The following is a 22,360-nucleotide window of genomic DNA, read 5'->3' on the forward strand; positions in this document are numbered from 1 at the left end:
GTGGTGGAGGTGTTTGGAGGGAGAGGGACAGAAACCCGTGATTTGCATTAAAGTCTCCAAAAAACCTATGCAAAATAATTCCAGGCAAATTTTGGTTGCTGCCTGTGAAAATGTTCCCCCTTTCCTGCAAGTGGTTCAACAGCATTTCTTCCCCCTGCCACTGGTATCTGATGTGTTGCTACACCTGTTAAGACAAGTGCTGCCAACAGGTGCGGCTTTGTCATGGCTCAGTATTGGCATTGGTTCAAGTCCAAATGGATCCAACCAGCGGCACATGAGACTCTGCCAAGTCACCTAAGAGTCCCAGTTTACAGTTCAAAGATCCAGTTTTTTTTTAAAACAGTGTCTATCGTCACAGACTGTAACCTTCTCTGGAGCTGAGGGTACTAAGTGGTGCAGATGGTGGTGGTGGCGGGGGGGGGGGGAGGCGGTGGGGGGGAGAGAACAGGAAGGTGCAAAGAGATTGATACAGCAACAGCTTTCAATTATGCAGCTCCTTTTGGTACTGCTTAAGACATTCAGAGGAGTGTTATCAAATAAAACCTGACACCAAGGAGCTTTTGGGCCAGTTGACCAAAAACGTAGTTTTTAAGGGAATGCCTTAAAGGAAGAGAGGGGTGAAGAGGTTTGGGCTGGCGGGGGTTGGGGGAGAGTGGTTTTCAGAGCTTGTGCCTAAGCTGAAGACACTGGGGGTAGGTGGTTTGAACATAAGAACGGTCAGCAGGCCAGGCAGCACCTGTGCAGGGGCAAAAGAAAAGAGCTGACCTTGAGCCGAATATAACTTCTTCGCAACTGGAGACCTGGACGCTCTCCTGGAGGTGGAAGTAGGCAGTTTTGGAGATGTTGCGGATGCGTGATGGAAGCTCATCGAGTTCAGATATGCCAAGAAGTCTGATTCGGCCTTGGTGGGGCAGGCTGGGAGATAAGCCAGGATCCCCACTCATCAACACCTGGTCAAAGTAGGCACAGAATTGGTTTCGATTATGATGCCATTGGGGTTGAATAGCCAGCTGATACAAAGTCACGGTTTGCAGGTGAACAATGGCCATTTGAATAGGTACCCAAAGGCTTGGGGCACCCTACAAACTGAAGATCTTCGAGGGAGGAAGGAACGTTAGGGAGGGCTTCCATTTAGCACCTGTCACGATCTTAGGACATCTTAAAATTGCTTCGAAGTGTAGTCAGCACTACAATGTAGGGAAAAATGGCAGCCGATTTCGTGCATAGTAAGACCCCATAAGTAGCAATGAAATAAATGACCTGATAATCAATCTGTGAAGTTGATTTGAATCAAAAGGTCATGGGTTAAAGTCCTACTCTGAAAACATAAGCACAAAGCACGAGGCTGACGCTCGTGCTGTACTATCTTGCAGACAAACCAACGCCCTGCCCTGTCTGCGCTCTCTCATGTGGATGGAAAAGGTTCCACAACACACATTGAAGATGATCAGGGGAGTTTCTTTTCCAGATGTCCTGGCCAATAACTATCCATCAAACAACATCAATAAACCATATGCTGGCCGTTTAATACGTGATTCTTTGTTTGTGGGAGCTTGCTTTTTGCAAACTGGCTGCCATGTTTTCTAGATTACAACAGTGGCGACATTTCGAAAATACTTCATCATTGGCTGCAAAGCACTTTGAGAGGTCCTGAGGCCAAGAAACTCCCTGTGTAAATCTCAACCTTTCTATCCAGCACTGACTGAGGCTGTGATTCGCAGCCGAGGCTCCTTGCTGATGCTCCAGTGAAGGGTTTGCAGGCAGTGCTGTGCTGTGAACGTGGCTGTAAGGGAGATTATTCTGAAGTCCCAACACTCAGTCCTGTTCGTGTTAAGATGGAAAGTTTCTCTCCCTTTCCCATCAAAGAAAACACACAACAGCAGTGTTTGAAGGCCCACAGCCTGCTCAAAGAGGAGGGCAACCAGTTAACAATACCATGGACCTGCTTCCTGCGATTGGTTCTTAACGGGGCAAGGGGATGTCAGCACACTCACTCTTAAAGGGACAGGGCCTCATCAATTGACTAAACAATACATTGCATATTATGAGGCTCCTATATTTTAAAAGTAGAGTCTGAAAAAACAATTGTGGTTTGCATAGCCCGTCTCTGATGTGCAGGAAATACATTTTGCCTCGTCCCGAGTTCAGCCGTTTTGCCCATATTCGGACCCTTGCTATGATGAGGTGAGGAGCTGAGAGGCCCTGGCAGAACCCAAACTAAGCATCAGTGAGCAGGTTGCTGCTGTGTAGCTCAATAGCACTGTTACTGACAGCATCCATCAATTGCTGATGATTTAGTGTAGAATGATGAGGCTGCTTAGGATTAGTCCTGCTTTTTATGGAGAGGACATACCTGTGCAACTTTCCACATTGCCAGATCGATACCCGTATTGCAGCTGTGCTGAAATAACTTGGCTATGGACACGGCTAGTTCTGGAGCACGAGTCTTCAGTGCCATAGCTGGGATGTTGCCAGGGCACAGAATCTTTGCTGTAGCCAATGCATTTGGCCGTTTCTTGATGCCACGGTTATACTACATTAACAGTGCTGCTTTAAATGTAAGTTTTTGCACACTGTTAGTGACGGTACAGAGCAAACTCATGTTCTCATACACCTTTCATTAGCTCTCATTTAAGCCTCTATTTCTCCTACATGTGGTGAAGCATGTTCAGTGCAGCGGGAGGAGAGGCGCTGGGCAGCAGTATTGACTTGCAGTTCCAGTGGGCTGCTGCCACCTTTATTGATCCTAGACCTGATGACCAAAGCTTCTCAAAGGCTCTGCAACAAAGACATGTCTGGAGAAAGACTCGGCTGCAAAGGGTGTAATATAGAGGTCAGCAAAAGGTCACGCAACCTGGGCTCAGAGGGAGCACCAAGCAAAGGTTCACAAGCCCAAACTTTCAAAGAAGGACATTGTAAACGTTGGTCAAATTAAAGGCCGGAAAGGATAAACTGATTGCCCGTGAAGACCTTCATCTCCCCATTCTGTTTTTCCTCATAACACCCAGGGCCAATGGTTGAGTTGCCCTGCAGCTCCACGGACAACACAGAGGAAACAACTCTGGTGACTGGGAAATGTCTGTGCTTAACTTCAAAGTGTTCTATTGTTTCACACAGGGCCACTATCCAAGGTGCACCCCGGCCCCCAAGGTCACATTATCAAACACAAGGTCGTGCAAAACTGAAACTCGCTCCACAAAAACTGTTGAGATTGGTGGGGTGGGGGGGGAGTCAGTTGAAAATTTCCAAATCCCAGTTTGATAGAATTTTGCTAGGTAAGGCTATTAAGGGTTATGGAAATAAGTTGGGTACATGGAGTTGAAGATGTAGATCGTCCATAAGCTAATTGAATGGCAGAACAGGCTTGAGGGGTTGAATGGCTGCCTCCTGTTCCTATTAGAGTCAGAGGCAAATATCAAAATCTACATGCAGTCATCTCTGACATCACTGGCAGCCATGGAGCCCCAATACCACAGGGCCTTGGTTACATATCTGGGGGTTTCCTCAACTTTGGCTCCACCCCAGTGACTGTTTGGCGAGACATGAAAGGGGTTCACGAGCAAGGAGGATAATCGAGCAAAATTTGATACCAAGCTGTATAATGAGATATTAAGACAGGAGGAGCTTGGTCAGAGAGAGATTGCCAAAGAAAGAGATTTAAGGAGTGTCTTAAAGGACAGGGCAGATAGGTTTAGGGAGGGCATTCCAGAGCTTAGGGCCTAGGCAGCTGAAGGCACAGCTGTCAGTGATAGAATAAAAGAGACCGTGATGCACAAGAGGCCAGAATTGGGGGATTGCATAGATCCCTAAGGGTAATCAGGCTCCTCCCTTGGTTAAAGTGCTGAACTGTGTAACAATCCTGGCTGAGCTTTGGGTGACCTGTCAACTTGCTGCTAGTGATGTTGAGTGTTTCTGCAGATTATTGACAAGGCCAGAAACCCATCCTGGAGTGTCTTGTCTACTGCCTGTAGGGGTACAACATGAAATAAAAACACAACCAACACCCACAACAGCAGTGATAATGCCCAGATTTTGTGATGTTGATTGGACAAATGTTGGCCAGGACACCAGGAATAACTGTGTGTCCTACCTCCAAATTGTGCCATAGGATCTTGTATATCCATCCAAGTAGGCAGATGGGGCCTCAGTTTAGCATCTCCAACAGAACTGACCTCCCTCGGTACTTCTCTGGAGCATCAACCTTGATTTTTGTGCTCAAGTCGTGGAGTAGGATTTGAACCCGGAACCTTGTTACTCAGGCGAAAGTGTTACCAGCTGAGACATAGCTGACACGAGCCTGTTTCAAACCCAGTTCCTGGCAAGCACGGGGCCACAAAAGGTTGAGAGAGAGTGTTTAACTGGCAGCCTCCTACAGAGGGCACAAGATGGCTTGCGCCAGAGGGGCCTTGTAGGGAGATGGGTAAAGGGAGCTTTACATTGCATCTAATGCACACGAGTGTGACCCAGGATTGCTTGATGGAAACTGTTTCGATCGTCGCAGCTAATGTTGATCACCTAAAATCTGCTTGATTATGAAAGTGCTGGAGTTGTTCTGGGAGTCTGAGAGCCCATTGTGCGGCTGTGACAGGGCTATTCAACACCAATATAATTCACGGCAGGGCAGAAGAAAGGGAATTATTGTGCAGTTGGGAAGCCGAATAATTGGGGGGCTCCTGAGACCCGAGCACACAGTGACTCTGGCAGAGTTCAAGATGCACGCGCACGGCATGGGGCAGCCCAGGCTGGGCTGTGTGAACAAGCACCAAGTGTTTGAGGGGCATTGCCCAGTGAGGCGCCGCCACTGCTCTGGCACAGCACTGCCACCCAGTGGCGTTTTAGGGGGAAACTGTGGTTGCAGAAATGGGCTTGAAGTATATGCTGCTGATTTAGCAATCCGAACATGTTGTGGGGAAAAGGGCTTTGGAAAAGTGAGCATGGGTTGGGGCTGGGGGTGGAGAGAGAGGGGGAGGGGGAGAGAGGAACAGCTGGAAATGGGGTAAAATAGAACTTGGTTGAAGGGGGAAAATAACAGGGCCTTGATGCTGTGGGTTAGGGAGTGTGGAAAGAAATCAGTAAGGGTCTGTGTGTTGTAAACTCGGGAAGTCCCTCCTTAAACTCTCTTCATATGCTCTCTTCCTTCAAGGCACTTCTCAAAACCTATTTTTTTTGATCTAATATCCCCTGGTGTGGCTCAGTGTCAAATTTTGTTTGATAAAGCTCTTGGGATGATTACTGTGTTAAAATTGTTATGTCAATTCAAATTGCTGTTTAGTGACCTCTGTAGGTCAGGGCCTGAGTCTGTAGGTATTAAGGCAAGGGGAAAATCTGTATTAGGTATGTTGCCTCTTGTTGCTGACTAGTTGTCAATCTAGGTTCTTATGTGAAGTCTGGGTGAAGGAGGCTATCCAGGGCAGAAGCCCATGTTTAAATAGTAATCACAGGCCAGGTCGGGGGGTAGGGGATGAAGGGGGCAGGAGTCGGAGGAACAGCTGATATGGGGGTGAGGGGGGGAGAGAAAAAAACTTATCCGCCTGCTGTATCTGTTCAGTGTTGCTGGACTATCAACTGTGGGAGTGCAAATAGACTTGCGACACAGCAAGGAGTGGGAGTGTCCTTTAAATGATGCTCTTTAGCCTGCACTTAGTGCAATTAAGGAATTGTAACTTAAAACGTTCAAAGGCCAGATTGCAGGCTTGTCGAGAGAGGAGGTTTGTTTGATTTTGCGCGGACAGCCTGGAAGATCTCAGCCACACCCAGTGCTCCAGAGGAGAGCTATGACTCATGAAGTTGATCCTGCACATTTCCCTTCCCTGTTCAGCTTTGCCCCTTTTGAGGTGCAGCTAACCCCCAGTTTAGTAGCATGATTGTTGTTGGGAGCTGGTATTAATAGGAGTGTGAACTCTACATATTCCTCTGTCACTGGCTCATAGAATCTCTCAGTGCAGAGGTGAAGGAGACCATTCTGCCCCCTTGAGCCTGTGCCCCACGCCCCCATAGTGCAGCAAATATTATCCCTTTCAATTATATGCCCTTTTAAAAGTTGCAATTGTACCTGCTTCCACCACAAATTCAGGCAGTGTTTATAAAGTAAAAAGAAATTAAACCTCTAAGTCTCCCCTTGACCTTTAATCTACTCTAAGGAGAACAATTTCAACTTCTCCACATAACTGAAGTCCCTCATGTCTTGTACCATTCTGGTAACACTCTCTTCTGTGCCCTCTCCAATTGAACTCCATACTCCAGCTGAGACCTAACCAGTGATTTATTGGAACTCTTTCAGGGATTTGGCCTCCAGATCCTCACCCAAGAGACCAGGCTACTTGTGAGCTGGGATATTAAGTGTTGGTCAGCATCAGATTAAGAAGCATCACAACAGAGACAAGTTTCCCTCCATCCCACCACCTCCTCTCTCTCTCTCTCTCTCTCTCTCTTCCCTTCTCCCCCACTGGCCCCTCCCACGCTCCCCCCGCCACTCCCAACATCCCCACCAGATGTCACTCTGCACCTGAGACCATCTAACTTGGTAATGAGCCTGGGATCTTGCAGTCAGTGAGACCCAGTCTCATGGGAAAACTTATCTTGGCAGATTGCGAGGCCTGGAGACTGTTGCTTCATTGAATTTGTTTGTTCAAAGCTCCAACTGCAAAATGAATGCTTTGGAAGAAAGCTGTGCTGCCTTTTTCCTATCTCTCCATTCACCCATCAGCCCTGTGCTCTCAAACCTACATTACCTTCTGCTGTGACAATGCCTCAATTTTAAAATACTCAATTGTTTTCAAATCCTCCATGGTCTCAGCCCTCTATTCCTGTAACCTCCTCCAGCCCTATAACCCTCTGATCCCTGCGCTCTCCCAATTCTGCTGTCATGCATATCCCCAATTTTAATCACTTCACCGTTGGCATGCTCTACTGCCTCGCTAAGTTCTGGAATTCCTGCTGCGAACCCCTCTGCCTCTTTTAATCTCTCGCTCCTCTGGTTCGCTCCTTAAAAACCTACCTCTTTAGCTAAGCATTTGGTCACTCATCCTAATATCTCCTTATGTGGCTCGGTGTCAAATTTTGTTAATGGCTCCTGGGATGATTTTAACCCTGTGAAAAGTGCAACATAAATGCAAGTTGTTGCTGGAGGTTTAAGTTGGCGAGCTCCAAGCCTCATCCTTCTCCTTCTAAGGACAGTTCCTGCTCTGATTGTGCAATCGGGGCGGTGTAATCAGCTTCTTCAGAGGATGTGGGGAGGAAGTGGGCCTTAAATGTAGGTCCACAGCAACTCGAGTGGTTAGCTGGCTGTGTCAGTGTGAGATTGGGTGCAAGTTGTTTATGGTGTCAAATCAAGTGAAGAACGGGCCCCAGTTGTCATGTTTGTAATAACAAGGTGTCTGGCGAAAAAACCTAGGTTTGGAATCCAGCCGAGCGGCGTGAGGTCACCCTTCAAAAGGCTTTCGCCATGGCAACGCCCCTAGTGATGAATGACTGCAGTTAATGGTTTTCCTCCGTGACATTTTGCGGTTTTGAACCCCTCTTATGGTGTAGCAAGTCTCCTGATGGTGTGGTTTACGGGGCTATGCAAACTAGGCTCCAGTCCTGCATTAACTTTAGAAGCCCTGGCCTGCTGAACTGTGGATGTGAATTAACCTGGAGCTCTGAGCCTACTCCGTAAATGATCCAAGCCTTTCTCGATGAATGAGTGATGCTAATGGTTACAACTTTTGTTTTTGAGCTCCAAGGCAGCCTTCCTATTTTCCACCAACTCCCCACGCACACCCACGAGGTGCTCACTGCAGAAACTCAGCCAAAGCTGCTCTTTGCAACAGTGCCTAGAGGTAAGCACAAGCTATCCAACTACAGGGAGCATTGCAATGGAGCCCAGTGCCCACATCTTTGCTGGCAGGGCTGGCTCTAATGGGCAGGGACACTGGCTGATATTTGACCTCTCTCTCTAGACCGGTTGGGTTGCCAACCCTCCAGGATTGCCCTGTAGTCTCCAGGAATTGGAGATTAATCTCCAGGATACTGCTATGGACAATACGTGAGGAGAAAAGTCGTAGGGGCTTTTAAAATAAATAAATAAATAAATTGCTTCCTTTGAACACTTTTTTATTAGTTACAAATGTTGGAGATTGGCAGTGTAAGTGTGCAGTGGAACGTCTATTTGGCTGAGAGCCGAGAACTAGCCAGTGGAATAATTGAGAACCTGACTTTCCAGTTGACTGTGGGAACATCGGGGTTGGGGAAGGGGACAGAAAGACGGAGGAGGCGGGTGGCCAGGGGCTGAAGTGCGACGGTGGGGCATTTAGAGACAGGAAGTCTTGTGTTGAGATCTCTAAGAATGCATCCAACTAGAGTTGGAAAGGCAAGCACAGCGTACACCTGTAGTTAACTTGGCACTGGCCTGGGATCCTGCTGTACTCGGTGCCTCACTTCATTGGGTGGTGCGATTTTTCCCATTGTGCTATTGCAGGAACCTCCTCCTCTTTTCAAACTTGGTTGTATCGTTAGAAATGTGGCAGCCAATTTCTTTATTTTTTTGAAGAGTTGGTTGAGCGATTAAATATTAGCCAATTCACGGAGAATTTGTTCCATTTTGAAATAACCCTGTGGGATTTTTTTATAGGCACTTGAAAAGGCAGGCGGAGCCCTAGTTTAATGTCTTGCCTGGAAGGCTGATAACTCCACCAGTGCAGCACTTCCTCAGTATTAAAATTCAGTGTCAGCCTCTATTATGGGCCCATCTTTCTGAAGTGGGGTTTGAACCCATGTCCATCTGACTCTGAGGCCAGAGTGTACCCGCTGGGCCGGCCACTGCTGACACCCGTGCAGTAACTCTTAACCCATGCAAGTCCTACAGAACTGGCTGCATTACAAAACTGGAGTTGCCATCAAATTTGGTGTGTGCTAAGGTGATAGCAGCAGTTCCACAACTGATCTTCAGTTCAATCCACTGGGCAGAGATACCTGCTTGTGATTTGTGTCTCTTTGCCTCTACACGTTGGATTGGATTGTCTGTCTGCCTCCCCACAGTTGAATAGTACTCGACATTTGCTGTCTTGGTTTACTTTGAAAAACAGACACACTAAATGGGGGGGGGGCTGCTGTGTTTTTGGGGATTTTGAGCTGGAGTAGGGGTTTGGGGGGTGGGGGGGGAGAAGGGAATAATGTTAGGGGAGATTTTATAATGCAACAAAATTCATATTTTTTTACTTTTGACAAGTCAAATTACAAATAGTTTTACTTTTCTTTGTCCTCAGGCGAAACGCAAACTGGACCTCGAAGGAAGTGGACATCAGTATTTACAGGAATTTCGAACTCCGAAAGGCAAAGGCAAAATGCCGGCCAGGATCCCTAGCCCGAAAAGTAAGAGTTTGGCCATTGTACTGGGTCACAGTGAAAATTGATGATTTTCCAATCACTACTGAGTGGCCACTGTTTCTCCCCCCAAGTCCCACTCGGTCAATTTGCATCTTTCTGGTGGTGTGACGAGGTATCATTTGTTGCAAAGTTCCAGTGGGAGAAATACCACCCACTGCTGCCATTGTGATGCTTCTTGATTTCAAAATGGTGGTCAAAGGCCCTGTGGAAGACAAGTCACCACTGTTTTGGAATGAGCGTGAGAAATGGCAGAGGGCCCTCCTCGACAAGCCCACATCACTGAACATGGTGGGTGGACGTGAGGCTGGTGTGGCACTGAGCTCCCTTGAGTTGACTGATTTCCGAGGTTGGAAGAGTGGAGTGTGGAATGGTGGAGGATTGGGGTGCGGCAGGCGGTAGAGGTTTGGGCCCTGCTCATAACTTCTGTTCTCCCTGCCCCTATCTCTGCTTGGGAAGGGAAGGGCAGAAGAAATCACCCAAAGTTCCTGTTCTTGATCGCAAGACTTCCCTCCCCTCGGAAAGCACTGGGCTGAGGGTATTGCTTTTATTCATTCATGGGATGTGGGCATCGCTGGCTGGGTCAGCATTTATTGCCCATCCCTAATTGCCCTTGAGAAGGTGGTGGTGAGCTGTCTTTTTGAACCGCTGCAGTCCATGTGGTGTAGGTACACCCACAGTGCTGTTAGGGAGGAAGTTCAAGGACTTTGATCCAGCGACAGTGAAGGAACAGCAATATATTTCCAAGTCAGGATAGTGAGTGGCTTGGAGGAGAACTTCCAGGTCCTGGTGTTCCCATGTGTCTGCTGCCCTTGTCCTTCTAGGCAGTCGTCGATTTGGAAGGTGCTGCCTAGGGACCCTAGGTGAGTTCGTGCAGTGTCTCTTGTAGATGGTACAAACTACTGCCCACTGTGTGTCGGTGGTGGAGGGAGTGAATGTTAGTAGATAGGGTGCCAATCAAAATGGCTGCTTTGTCCTGGATGGTGTCAAGCTTCATGAGTGTTGTTGGAGCTGCACTTATCCGGGCACTTGTGTGGCACTTATGTGGTGAAGGAAGACAGAAGAATTGAGCTGAGAGGTGAGGAATTCTTTTCCCCTGCCCTAGCTTCCCACCTCAGAGTTGCTGGTGCTAATGGTAACCTGCAGTGCGTCATCTACTGAAGATGAACAGCCTCAAAATAGGCCCAAGGCCCCTATTTTGGACTCCAGCTCTTGAGTAGCCATCAGCTATTAGCTGAGAAAGTGCCAGTTGCCTAGAATGTTACTGGGGTTGAGGAACATCTCCAGACTCTCCATTATTCTCCTTGGAGCAGAGAAGGTTAAGACAAGATATGTCAGTGTTCAAAATCATGAGGGTGTTTTTGGTCAATTAAGTAGAGAGAAACTATTTCCAATAGTAAGAAAATTGGTAATCAGAGGACAAGGATTTGAGGTAATTGGCCAAGGAACCAGAGCAGAGATGAATAGAATTTTTTTGGCACAGCAACTTCTGATCTGGAAGGTGCTGCCTGATAGGATAGTGGAAGTAGATTCAATAGTAACTTTCAAAAGGGAATTAGATATGTAAAATTTGCTGACCCATGGGGAAAGCACAGGGGAGTGGGGCTATTGGCTAAATCCTTCAAATAACTAGCACAGGCATAATGGACTGAATGGCCTCCTTCTGTGCTATATCATTCTACGTATTGATAATCTTTGCTGCCCGACCCAGGCGGTGGAATTTCTTTTGACCTTTTCTCTGGCTACGCAATTGATTTTTGACCTCTGACCTGGGTTTTTTTTTCTGGCCGCCGCTCGCAGCTCCCAAGTCCCCCGGGGAGAAAACGAGATACGACACCTCGCTCGGCCTTCTGACCAAGAAATTCGTCCACCTCCTCAGCGAGTCCCCTGATGGTGTCCTGGACCTGAACCGAGCTGCCGAGGTCCTCGAAGTCCAGAAGAGGCGGATTTACGACATCACCAACGTTTTGGAAGGAATCCAGCTCATCCGGAAGAAATCCAAGAATAACATTCAGTGGATGTAAGTAATCGCACTGGATACCCGATATTCTGGGATTTTCCAAATGGTTGACAGACTTCAGCTGGCAATTTTGTTTCCACACCTTGGGTGGGCCGTTGGTTCAGTTCCTCGGGAGTAGGCCGCCAATTCTGGATGGCCGTGTCTGTGGAAGCTTCTGACCTCCAACTGCCCTGCACCCACACTCTGACCATTTGGCTACTTGACCTAGCCGACCTCACCTCCCTCGACCAATTAGAAAATGAGCGGGCTGATTGTTAGGTTTGACTGACAATTAACTCTTTCCCAATCTCCAACGTACATCATAACTAATAATTAAAATTGTACAATGCGAATGAAAAAGACTGCACTTTTAATGCTGCTGCGATTTTTCTCCTGTATGTTGCTTGCAGCAGCGTCCTGGAGATTAACTCCTGGAGATTTCAAAGCAACCCTGGAGGGTTGGCAACCCTACTTTGTGGGGCTGGGGGGGTGTAATCCTTTCTGAATAAATTTGAGATGGTATCGATAGGGTGAGGGAGGTCCTGTGGCGCAGCGGTAGCTTCCCTGTCTCTGGGTTCAAGTCCCACTTCAGGACTTGATGGCCATGGAAGATGCGTTCATAACCTGGCCAGACAGGTTGGTTGGCAGCCTGTAAGTCCTTCCAGCACGCCCGGTAGCAGGTGGTAGGAGCGGGAGTTTTATGGTCAGCCCTACTGCAGAGGGCAACGGCAAACTGCTGCATTACTTTGCCAACTATAATCATGGGCCAATCCAATGGAAGTCCATGGTCGCCAGTGAAGGAGGAGGAAGATCGATGGGGTAGATACTCCTCCTGAGTGTGGAGATGAAGGATTAGATAGACCCAGGCACTACTAACCAGTGAAGAGTGACTGTTTCCCAGGGATTGCCCTTCTCTGGGGATTGTGAGAGGGGGAGGGGGGAAAATAGAGAGGGGCTGGAGAATATGGGGAAGGAATGTTTGATGGAAAGGTGGGAAGATGAAGAATGAGAGTGAGCAGTGTTTGTGCCACCCCTCTGTTGTGTTGAAAATAAAATCGTTCCTGTCTCCACAGGGATCCAGCCCCAGGATCATGTTGCCACGAATTGCTTTGACTCCCCTTGATGCCCCCTTCACATCACATTGCCACCTTTTACGAGCAGTTGTCTTTCCACTTTTTTGCCTCCCTGTCTAACTTTTTCCAGCCCAACAGTCCCACCAAGATCTGTGTTCCTCAAATTCTGGCCTTCTGCACATCCCAGATTTTCGTTGTTCAGCTGTCCCGCCCCCTGTGTTCAGCTGTCCCGCCCCCTGTGTTCAGCTGTCCCGCCCCCTGTGTTCAGCTGTCCCGCCCCCTGTGTTCAGCTGTCCCGCCCCCTGTGTTCAGCTGTCCCGCCCCCTGTGTTCAGCTGTCCCGCCCCCTGTGTTCAGCTGTCCCGCCCCCTGTGTTCAGCTGTCCCGCCCCCTGTGTTCAGCTGTCCCGCCCCCTAGAACTCCCTCCTCAAACCTCCCTACCTTTCTCTCCTCCTTTAAGACACTCCTTAAAACCTATCTCTTTGATAAAGTTTTTGGTTACCTGTCTTAATATATGGCTGGGTGCCAAATGTTGTCTCATTTATGTTCCTGTGAAGCACCTTGGGCACTTTTACCGCATTAATGATGCAATATAACAAGTTGCAATTACCACTTGGTCAATCTTTGTGCTCATGAGTAAGAGGCTGTTTCATCTCCCTCCTGGACTTACAGTTGGCTGAGAGCGCCCCTTCCTGTTAAATAGTGGGGCATGGCCCCTTTTTATAATCATTGTAGAGGGTCAGAGATGTAAGGAGAGCCAGACTGATGGTCGAAGGAGACACCATTGAGAATTGTGTGGTATGTACTGATCTGTCTTGGGGCCACGACCCCATTGCCTTTGACCCTGCCTGTTTTAACTGGGGGGCGGAAAGTTAACATTGCCAACATGTCCATCCGATTGGTAACCTGCCTGCCCACAGCCAATAAGAAACCGAGCAGACTCCTCTTTGACTGATTGGCATTGAGAATCATCCTATCAAACAGCCATTTCCCCTGTCTCCAATGTCTTCATAACCAATAAACAAAACTGCTCAAAGAAAATTTTTTAAAAATTTTCTTAATGCCTGCACAATTTTTCTCCTGAGTCTTTCTCACAGCAGTGTCCTGGAGGGTAATCCTTAACTGCTGGAACTTCCAGAGAATTCCAGAGGGTTGTCAACCCTGGTTGGGGCTGTTCTTGGGGATGTTAAATCGTGACTGCATTCAATGATTGAGATATTCCCTCCTGTGGCCTCAATTTATTTCAAAACACGACTTGGTGTTTAGGATCTGGGTCACCTAAAAGCCAAGTTTTGGGGCTCTTAGGGGTTTGCACACCCCGGCTCGCAGGCTGTGGAGAGACTGAGGGCTCTGCTTGCTGACTGACCTGCTTCTCTCCCACAGGGGCCGCAGTCTGTTTGAAGACACGTCAGTTGTGGCGAAGCAGCAGTGCCTCAGGCAGGATTTGACTGACCTCGTGTGGAAGGAGAGGTCCCTCGATGACCTCATCCAAAACTGCAGCACGCAGCTTAAAATGCTGACGGACGATGAGGAAAATCAGCGATATCCTTTGACGTGTTAACAATTTCGCTCTGTTTCTCACTGACGGTGTGTGTGTGCGTGTGTGTGCGTGTCATTATCACGTTGCTGTTTGCAGGAGCCTGGTGTGTGCAAATTGGCTGCCACATTTCCTATATTACAACGGTGACTACACTTCTTACAAAGTACCTCAGTGGCTGTAAAGTGCTTTGGGATGTCCTGAGGTGGCGAAAGGTGCTATATGAATGGAAGACCTCTCTCCTGTGAATCGTTCCGGGAGGATACCTTGCAGCTCCTTTAAGGAATGGGGAGTGTTGAACAGTAACTAGCGAGTGCTTTGATCCTGGAGATGAGGGCTGTGGTGCAATGCCAGTGAACAGGCTGGTGAAGGGCATCACCAGTCCCCTGTGTGCCCATGTTGCCCGCTACATCCTCCTGACAATTGGTGAGGGAGGAGGGTTGGTGACCGTTTTGCTGGACAGGGGTGGGGATTGTCACCATCAGTGCATCGTGGCATTGGTCTGTTTTTCCACCTTGACTTCTGTGCACGCTAGCTTATGTCACGTACCAAGATATCCGCTCGATTGAAAGCTTCCAGGACCAGACGGTGATCGCGGTGAAAGCGCCGCCAGAGACGAGGCTAGAGGTGCCTGATGTCTGTGAGGTAAGGCATGGTCTCCTGCCAGCTCATTCCATTGGCTGTGGTTGTGGGTAACGCACTCGCCCTGACTCAGAAGGTTGTGGGTTCAAGTCTGACTCTAGGGGCTTGTGCGCAGGAATCTGGGCTGATGTCAGAGGCTGCTGTCTTTCAGAATCAGATGCTAATCCAAAGCTCTGTCTGCTCTTTAGAGTCTGTGTAAGATTCCAGTGTGCTATTTGAAGACATGATGGAGTTTTCTTTCAACTAACATTTTAAAAACACATTGGCCACTATCACGTTGCTGTTTGGGGGAGCTTGCAAGCTGTTTCCATACATTCCAAAAGTGACTACACTTCAAAAGTATTTAATTGCTTGTGAGGTGTTTTGGAATGATTTGAAAGGTGCTATATAAATGCATGCCCCTTATTTAGCTCATTCATGACCTTGTAACATCCCAAACCTCTTCACAGTCAGTGAAGCTCTTTCCAAGTGTAGTCTCTGTTGGAACGTAGGAAACGCATTAGCCAATTTTCACACAGCAAGCTCCCCCAAACAGCAGTGTGTTGATCAATTTAACTGTCTGTGTAGATGTGGGATAAACATTGGCCCATGAGTTTAGCCAAGATAGCCACACAAAGCACTGACTCAGGTTCTGAGGCCAAGTCAAAGTAGAGGGTCTCAGGACCAGGGCGATCTGCAGATCTCCGAGGGATTGGTCCAGGCAATGCGTCACCAACAAAGTTCTCTTTTTTTAAAAAGAGATGGTAAAGGTCCTTTTCCAGGTCCCCAATGTCCAGGCAGGATGTTAGATGAAGAGGGTAGGATCCGTTTCTCAAAGGAGATGTGGTAAGCAGAATCAGTGCCCCCCTCACCCCTCGACCACACAGAATAAATTCAAGTGATGTAATAGAGAAGATGATCTGAGGCTTTTTTGGATTTTGGGAAGATCAAGAGAAACCGTTTCCTGCTGGTCAAGGAGACTAGGACAAGGCGGCATAACCTTAAAATCAGACCCAGGCTATTCAGGAGGACCTCCTGGCCCCCCCACCCCCCATCCACACAGATCTTCCTTTTTGTCCTTTTTTTGCACGTTTACTCCCATCCACTTGCTCATAACCTATATTATATTTCCAACTTGACCCAGTTCTGATGAAAGGTCACAGACCAGAAACGTTAACTCCTTTCTCTCTCCACAGATGCTGCCGGACTTGATGAGTATTTCCAGCACTTTTCTGTCTTTGTTCGGGAGGGAAGTTGGGAGATGATGCTCCACCGAGCATGGATCACCGTCCCGTTTAAAAAGCAGTAGATGTTTGCTCAATTAATCACTTTAAACCCGCAGTCAATACATCTTTGTTAGACTAGGATGTAAAATGATATAGAGTCATGACAGGTGGATGGAATTGCGATACAGTTTAGCTGTGATGCCGTTGAATGATGGAACAGGCTTGAGGGCTGAATGATCTCCTGTTCCAAATTCACCACGGATGGGGATTTAGCTGAGTTTACAAACTTTTGTGATCTAATGCTATAGGACCACCTAGTGGCCAGGGACGGAAGCACAATACTATGGACAGTTGCCTACTGCATACTTTTCAAGTTGTGTAATGTTACAACTAACACAAGCTTGAATTTTAAAATTTGTCCCTTTTATTCAAATCACTCAGTGGGTCTCTCCTCCACCTCCCCAATCAACCTTTGCTGCTGTCCCCTGCCCTTCAATCTCTCTAACCTACAACCCTCCAAGATCTTGGCTCTCCTCCAATCTGGCCTCTTGGGCATCTCCAGGTTTCACCATTGGGGGCATTGCCCAAACTCTCATTCCCTCCCTAAATGTACCTCGCTCTCCTTCTTTAAGATGCTTCTTAAAACCTACCTCCTGGCCAAGCTTTTGGTCATCCCTGTCCTAGTATCTCAATGCGCCTCAGGGGCAAATTTTGTCCAATCATCGTTTCTGTTTCTCTACCAAAAAAGGCGCTATATAAATAGTGTTATTGAGCTGTCTCACCACAGCGCCGCCTACATGTATAAACAGGTACTGCGGGGAATCTCGCACCTTGTGCTTCCAATGTGTAACTGGATGGAATTGGAGGCCATGGCTGAACTCTGGCTGCTAAGACTAACCAGCATCCTGTACTCCCTCAGCAGGAGAACCTCCAAATTTACCTGAAGAGCACCAATGGTCCAATCGAGGTGTACCTGTGCCCGGAGGAAGTAGCAGAGGAGAGCAGCCCGACGAAGCACAGCACGCCCAAGAAGGAGGACAGTGGCTTCTCCGCAGCATTCCCGAAGACCGAGCTGGGGGCACGGCCTCAGGCCCAGAGTGAACCTGATTGTCCGAAAATTGTCTGCAAGCTTGAAGTTAAAGAGGAAGGTGAGTCCATGTAAGGGGGCAAACCTGAGGTCATCCACTTGGGGCATTGGAAAGATTGATCGGAGCGTTTCCTAATTAAAGATGTTTGGAGGAGCAGAGTGATTTAGAGATCCATGTAACTAACTGGTACAACAAGTAATTTACAAGATCATAAGAAATAGAGACAGGAGTAGGCCATTTGGCCCATCGAGCTGCTCCACCATTCAATAAGATCATGGCTGATCTGATTGTGGCCTCAACTCCGCTTACTCACCTGCTTCCCCCATAACCCTCGACTCCCTTTGTCAGTCAAAAATCTGTCTAACTCAGCCTTCAATATGTTCAATGACCCAGCCTCCACTGCTCTCCAGAAAGAGAATTCCAAAGACTATCAACACGCGAATAAATTCCTCCTCACCTCCATCTTCAATGGGAGACTACTTATCTTTAAACTGTGCCCCCAGCTCTAGCTTTCTGCATGCGAGGAAATATCCTCCTAGCACTACCCTGTCAAGCCCCCTCTGAATCTTTTACATTTCAATGGCCTGTCTCCTGGACGTACCTCCCCAAGATGCGCTACGGGACCTCTCGGAAGTCCCAATGTGCTAGCTACGTGGGAATTGCCTGGGAAATTTGGATTTATGATGCGCAATACCCCTGCATCCAGAACCCTCTGAGAAAGATCCAACTCCGAATTGGTCAGAGACTTCCAACTTACCTATCTGGATGGTTACCCAGGAAATGTTGGACAGAAAAATCCTGGGCATCTATACATAATCACACTTGCTGACCACCACCCCAACCCCACCTAACCTGACAACTGCCCTGACCCTCCAATTCTCCTCCCCGCCCCCCGCCCCACCGTGACCTGACCTTGTCCCCCTCCCACCTGACTCCAACTCATTCTCTAACATGGTGAAAAGCTGTTTCAATGTCCCAAAGCTTTTCACTGTGTTAGTGAATGAAGACTTACCAAAAGGTGGCAGCTAGTGCTGTAAAAAGTGGGTGTGGCTCAGCTTCCCCTCACAATCCTGCACCACGAGGAAGGACTCCCAGAACAGCAACCTCCCCGTTTCTGGAGAGGCCCAGTTTGGAAGTCTGGGCCAGAAATCCAGAGCTCCAGAAATAGGTAAAGAAATAGGAGCGGAGTGGCAAGCCAATGGCGATTGCCATGCCTTGAGTGTTTCGGCCTAGTAAGTTGACCTCTCAATCTCCTAAACTCCCATGAATATAGGCTCGACCTGCTCAACCTTTCCTCATGAGACAAACCCCTCATCCCAGGAATTGGCCTAGTGAACCTTTCTCTGAACTGCTTCCAAATCTAGTAAATACTTCCTTAAGTAAGGAGACCAAAACTAAAGTACTCCAGGCGCAATCACACCATTGCCCTGTACAGTGGTAGTAAGACTCCCCTTCGTTTATAATTCATCCCCCTTGCAATAACTTTCCAAAGGCTCATGGTAATTTAGAAGGCGAATGGACTTTTGGCTTTAATCACAAGAGTGCTGGATTACCACCGGTGCAAGTTTATGTTACAGCTGTATACACAAATCCCATTTTAAAAACCCTTTGTTCAGTTCTAAAGGCTCAGACTCTAAAGGCGTCGAGGGGTATGGGGAGAGAGCGTTGAGGATCAGCCATGACCATATTGAATGGTGGAGCAGGCTCGAAAGGTCGACTGACCTACTCCTGCTTCTATTTTCTATGTTTCTGGACCCTGCAGGATATATTGGCATTGGAGGGGGTGGGGAGTGCAGTGTGGATTCACCAGAATGACACTGGAGCTTAAAAGGGTTAAATTGCAAACAGGTTGTCTGATCAGGCTTATATTCCCTTGCAAATAGAAGATTGACAAGTGATTGGAATGAGGAATTGGATGATTAAAGGAATTGAGTAGGTAGATGAACAGAAGCTATTTTCTCTGAGGGGAATCTAGAACAAGGAGACTTAATTGTAAAATTAGAGATGCACCATCCCAGGGTGATGTCAGAAAGCTTTGCTTCACACACACAATAGTGGAAATCTGGAAGATTACCTTTAATCGTCCAGTCTTCCAGATTTTCACTCTTCTCTGTGTGAAGCAAAGCTTTCTGACGTCAACTCTTCCCTCAAAAAGCAGCCGAGGCCAGTGGGGTCAGTTGAAAATTTCGACACTCCAGTTTGATAGATTTTTGCGAGGTAAGGGTTATGGAACCAAGGCACCATGAGCAGAATGTCCTCCCCCTGTGTCATGCTATGATTTCTGAAGGCAGGTGGATGGAGCTAAGGTGCAGATCAGTCATGATGTAACTGAAAGGCTGAACGGTAATGAGGGGCTGAATGGCCTTTTCCTATCTCATTAACCAACACCGGAGCTAGAGGAATTGGGTTCTGCCAGGCAGGCTCGCATCCAAGAATAAATTAATTTATTTTCTCCCCCCACTCCTCGTTATTTTCAGACGACCTGAAACCAGTCTTGTCGAATTCACTGCTGGACTGTGAAGATGGAGTCCTCGGCCTACCTCATCACCTCCTCCAGCAGACGGAGGACCAACTCCCTTCCACATCCTACGGCGATGCCCCTTTCGTCAGCTTCTCACCGCCCTTGGACCGGGAGGACTACCTGTGGAGCCTGGAGGATGGGGAAGGAGTCAGCGATCTCTTCGACTCCTATGACCTGGACGAACTGCTCCGCAACTAGCCCCGCCCACTACCCCCCTCCAACTCTCCCCCAGCCCCACAGCTCCTCGGCCCAGAGGTTTTATTTTTTTAATAGTGATCGTGACTGTATCGAATGACTGTAGAGGAAGGCAGCGGCCCCGCATATTTAACCTTGACCACTTAAAGGGGCAACACCAGACTTTCTGCCAACATCGCCGTGGCATCTTGGGAGTTGGCAGGTTCTTGACATTCCCAACTGGCTGCTGGAATCCAAGAGGATGGGTTGTGGGGGTTGGCGGGGGGGGGGGGGGGGTGGTGGTGGTGGTGGTGGTACGGAGCAGGAACTGCTCCTCGTGGTTTGGAGTCTGTGCTGCTGCCTATACGTGAGAGTTTGGAGCCTGGCGGTCTGAAAGAGGGAGTCTCGCCACCCTGCTGTCGCGTGCGTTTGTTATCGAGTTGACCGCAGCAGTGCCCACCCATCTGAAGCCTCGTTTGTAACTGATACAAGTCGGGGGGAGGTGGTGGGGGCAGGTAGAAAGATGCATGAGGCTGCATTTCACTGTCCACTGCCACCATTTAGCCCTACCTTGCACCCCTGGCAGCTGAGTTCTTTCTCTGATTATTTGACGGGTATAGTTTCTCATATTCTCTTTTATTCCCAACTATTTAAAATTTCCTGCAGCCCCAACCTGCTGCAGTCCTGTCACTCTGGCTCTGTTTGAAAACCGAGCAAAATACATCACTGACACTCCGCCCCTTTAGGTTGTTTGCACCTCACCCTATTTCAGACTGATTGGCTGCACTCAGAGGAATCACTTGAACAGCACTTGGGATTCGTGGTTTCTGAATCGTAGGCGGTCCCTCAATTTCAGACTGGCATCTGCTCAGGGCCACATGGGTCTTCAGGTGACTGGGTCAGTTTTTTAACCCGTAGATCTTTGGGCACATGGGGAGGGTTGACCCACAAGGCAGTGGGATCCAGAATGCAGGATTTGCTGCTTTTTTTTTTTTGTCCCTTGTTCTGTACATTGCCCAGGAAATCGAAACGAGAGATCTTCCGCGTCATTGGTCTACATTCTGATTGCCACGCCCATTACCAAACATGAATTCTCATTTGGGCAGAGTGTGAAATAGGCTGGAAGAAATCCCGAGCTGAATTAACACCTAGCTTGATGGTCAATAACCCTGACTGTCACACTGTTAAGTCACTGTGACCTGAGGGAGAAGGGGTTGTGACAGATGAGAATTGTGTTTTTTCCTCTCGGCTATTGTCTGTGGAATTCACTTCCTCAGAGAGCAATGGAGGCTGGGTCATTGAATATATTCAAGGCTGAGTTTGATTTTTGATCGACAAGGGATTCGGGGGTTCTGGGGGGCTTTGGGGATTGGGGGGGAGGTCAGACAGGAAAGTGGAGGTGAGGCCACAGTCAGATCAGCCATGATATAACAGAATGGTGGAGCAGGCTCGAGGGGCTGAATGGCCTATTCCTCCTAACTCTTGACTTTGTGTTTACTGCCTCACCAACTCCATCCCCAAATGGGATTATCCACATTCACTGCAAACTTAACTATTACAGAGGAATGTTTTTAAAAGAGAAAGGTCCCATACAGTGTGACTTGGATTCCTAAACACAGTGCTCGTCTGATGCTGAGCGGCTGTCACTGTGGCGATGCTGGGTTCTGTCTCTTGAATCATTAAATCTCCCCCCAGGATATATCATTAGCCTTGGTGCCTATGGGACAAGAAAGCGGGTAGGGGTCAGGAGATGAAAAAGTATCGGCTGCCATGCCTCTTGCAGTCAAATAGCCATTGGATATTTGCATTCCTATAAAGAATGGCCACCCAACCGAGGAACCAGTGGGTGATTGCAGAACCATGCCCAGGGGAGAGGGTGGTCCAAGCTGGGGAGGAATGTGGATGTGATTACTTGTGGCGAGACTCCCTCTAGTCCCTTGTGGCAGTGTGTTTGGTGGATTGTTCCTCTGTAGTGTGTTTACTGATTAGATTTCTAATGGTGCTTTTTTTAAAAAAAAAAGACAACTCTTTTAAATGATGCCGGTTTTAAAACTGCTTACGTTTATCAAGTGTAATCTATTGAAATTGGTGTTTCTCAGGGGAGATGGGTGCCAGTCACTTCCTGTGGGTGAAGCTGTGGATTCTCACTTGTTCTGAGAACCACTCCAGATATATCTGAGGTGTTGGAAAGAGAGTTCACTTTTTTTCTTCCTTTCTGTGATCTGTTTTTTTGGCTTGGCTGATCTTAAACTTCATCCCAGCAAAAAAAAACTTTCCTCTTCCCAAGCAAACATTTTGTTGCCACAAGAATGGAAAGTACTGTGTCACTAAAGCTGTGGTGTTCTATCTGTGCCTCGCCAGACTCTGCCTCAGTGATCCCTTTCTGGATGTATTTGGGTCGTTTTCTTGAATTTGGTAGTTTGGGAGTTGCAGGTTTCCACTCAACCTTGGCTGGTAGGTGAATCCTAAATAAGACCTGTCTGGGTCTTGAGATGCGTTTCGCAAACCAGACGTTGGTTTAAATTTTTTTGGAGTTTTCTAGCAAGTCATTCCCTCTGGTGTGCCTGTGCTGAATCATTGAGGGAGCTGCCCCTTTCCCTCTGGCATTCCTTGCATTTGACCCACTCTCGTGCTTTGTCTCAGAGTGGACCTTGCTCCTGTTTCCGTGTCCCTGTGTGTGTCGCTCATGCCCACTGTCCGACCAAAGCATTGTGTCAACATTCCAGCTTTTAAAACCAAGCAGCACCTGTTTAATTGCC

The 22,360-nt window shown here is 48.0% G+C and overlaps 1 protein-coding gene across 1 annotated transcript in view; it reads left to right on the forward strand.

The window, feature by feature from the left end:
* e2f2 (E2F transcription factor 2) overlaps window positions 1-19,842 on the forward strand; it is a 45,239-nt gene extending 25,397 nt beyond the window's left edge. The window contains exons 2-7 of the mRNA XM_041213281.1: window positions 9,246-9,351; window positions 11,164-11,383; window positions 13,818-13,976; window positions 14,502-14,605; window positions 16,730-16,966; window positions 19,384-19,842. Of these exons, the coding sequence (XP_041069215.1) occupies window positions 9,246-9,351; window positions 11,164-11,383; window positions 13,818-13,976; window positions 14,502-14,605; window positions 16,730-16,966; window positions 19,384-19,625 (1,068 nt within the window). The 3' untranslated portion in view covers window positions 19,626-19,842. The remainder of the gene's footprint in view (window positions 1-9,245; window positions 9,352-11,163; window positions 11,384-13,817; window positions 13,977-14,501; window positions 14,606-16,729; window positions 16,967-19,383) is intronic.
* The last annotated feature ends 2,518 nt before the right edge of the window (window positions 19,843-22,360 follow it).

Source organism: Carcharodon carcharias, chromosome 19 (genome assembly GCF_017639515.1).
Source record: "Carcharodon carcharias isolate sCarCar2 chromosome 19, sCarCar2.pri, whole genome shotgun sequence".
NCBI classification, from domain to species: Eukaryota; Metazoa; Chordata; class Chondrichthyes; order Lamniformes; family Lamnidae; genus Carcharodon; species Carcharodon carcharias.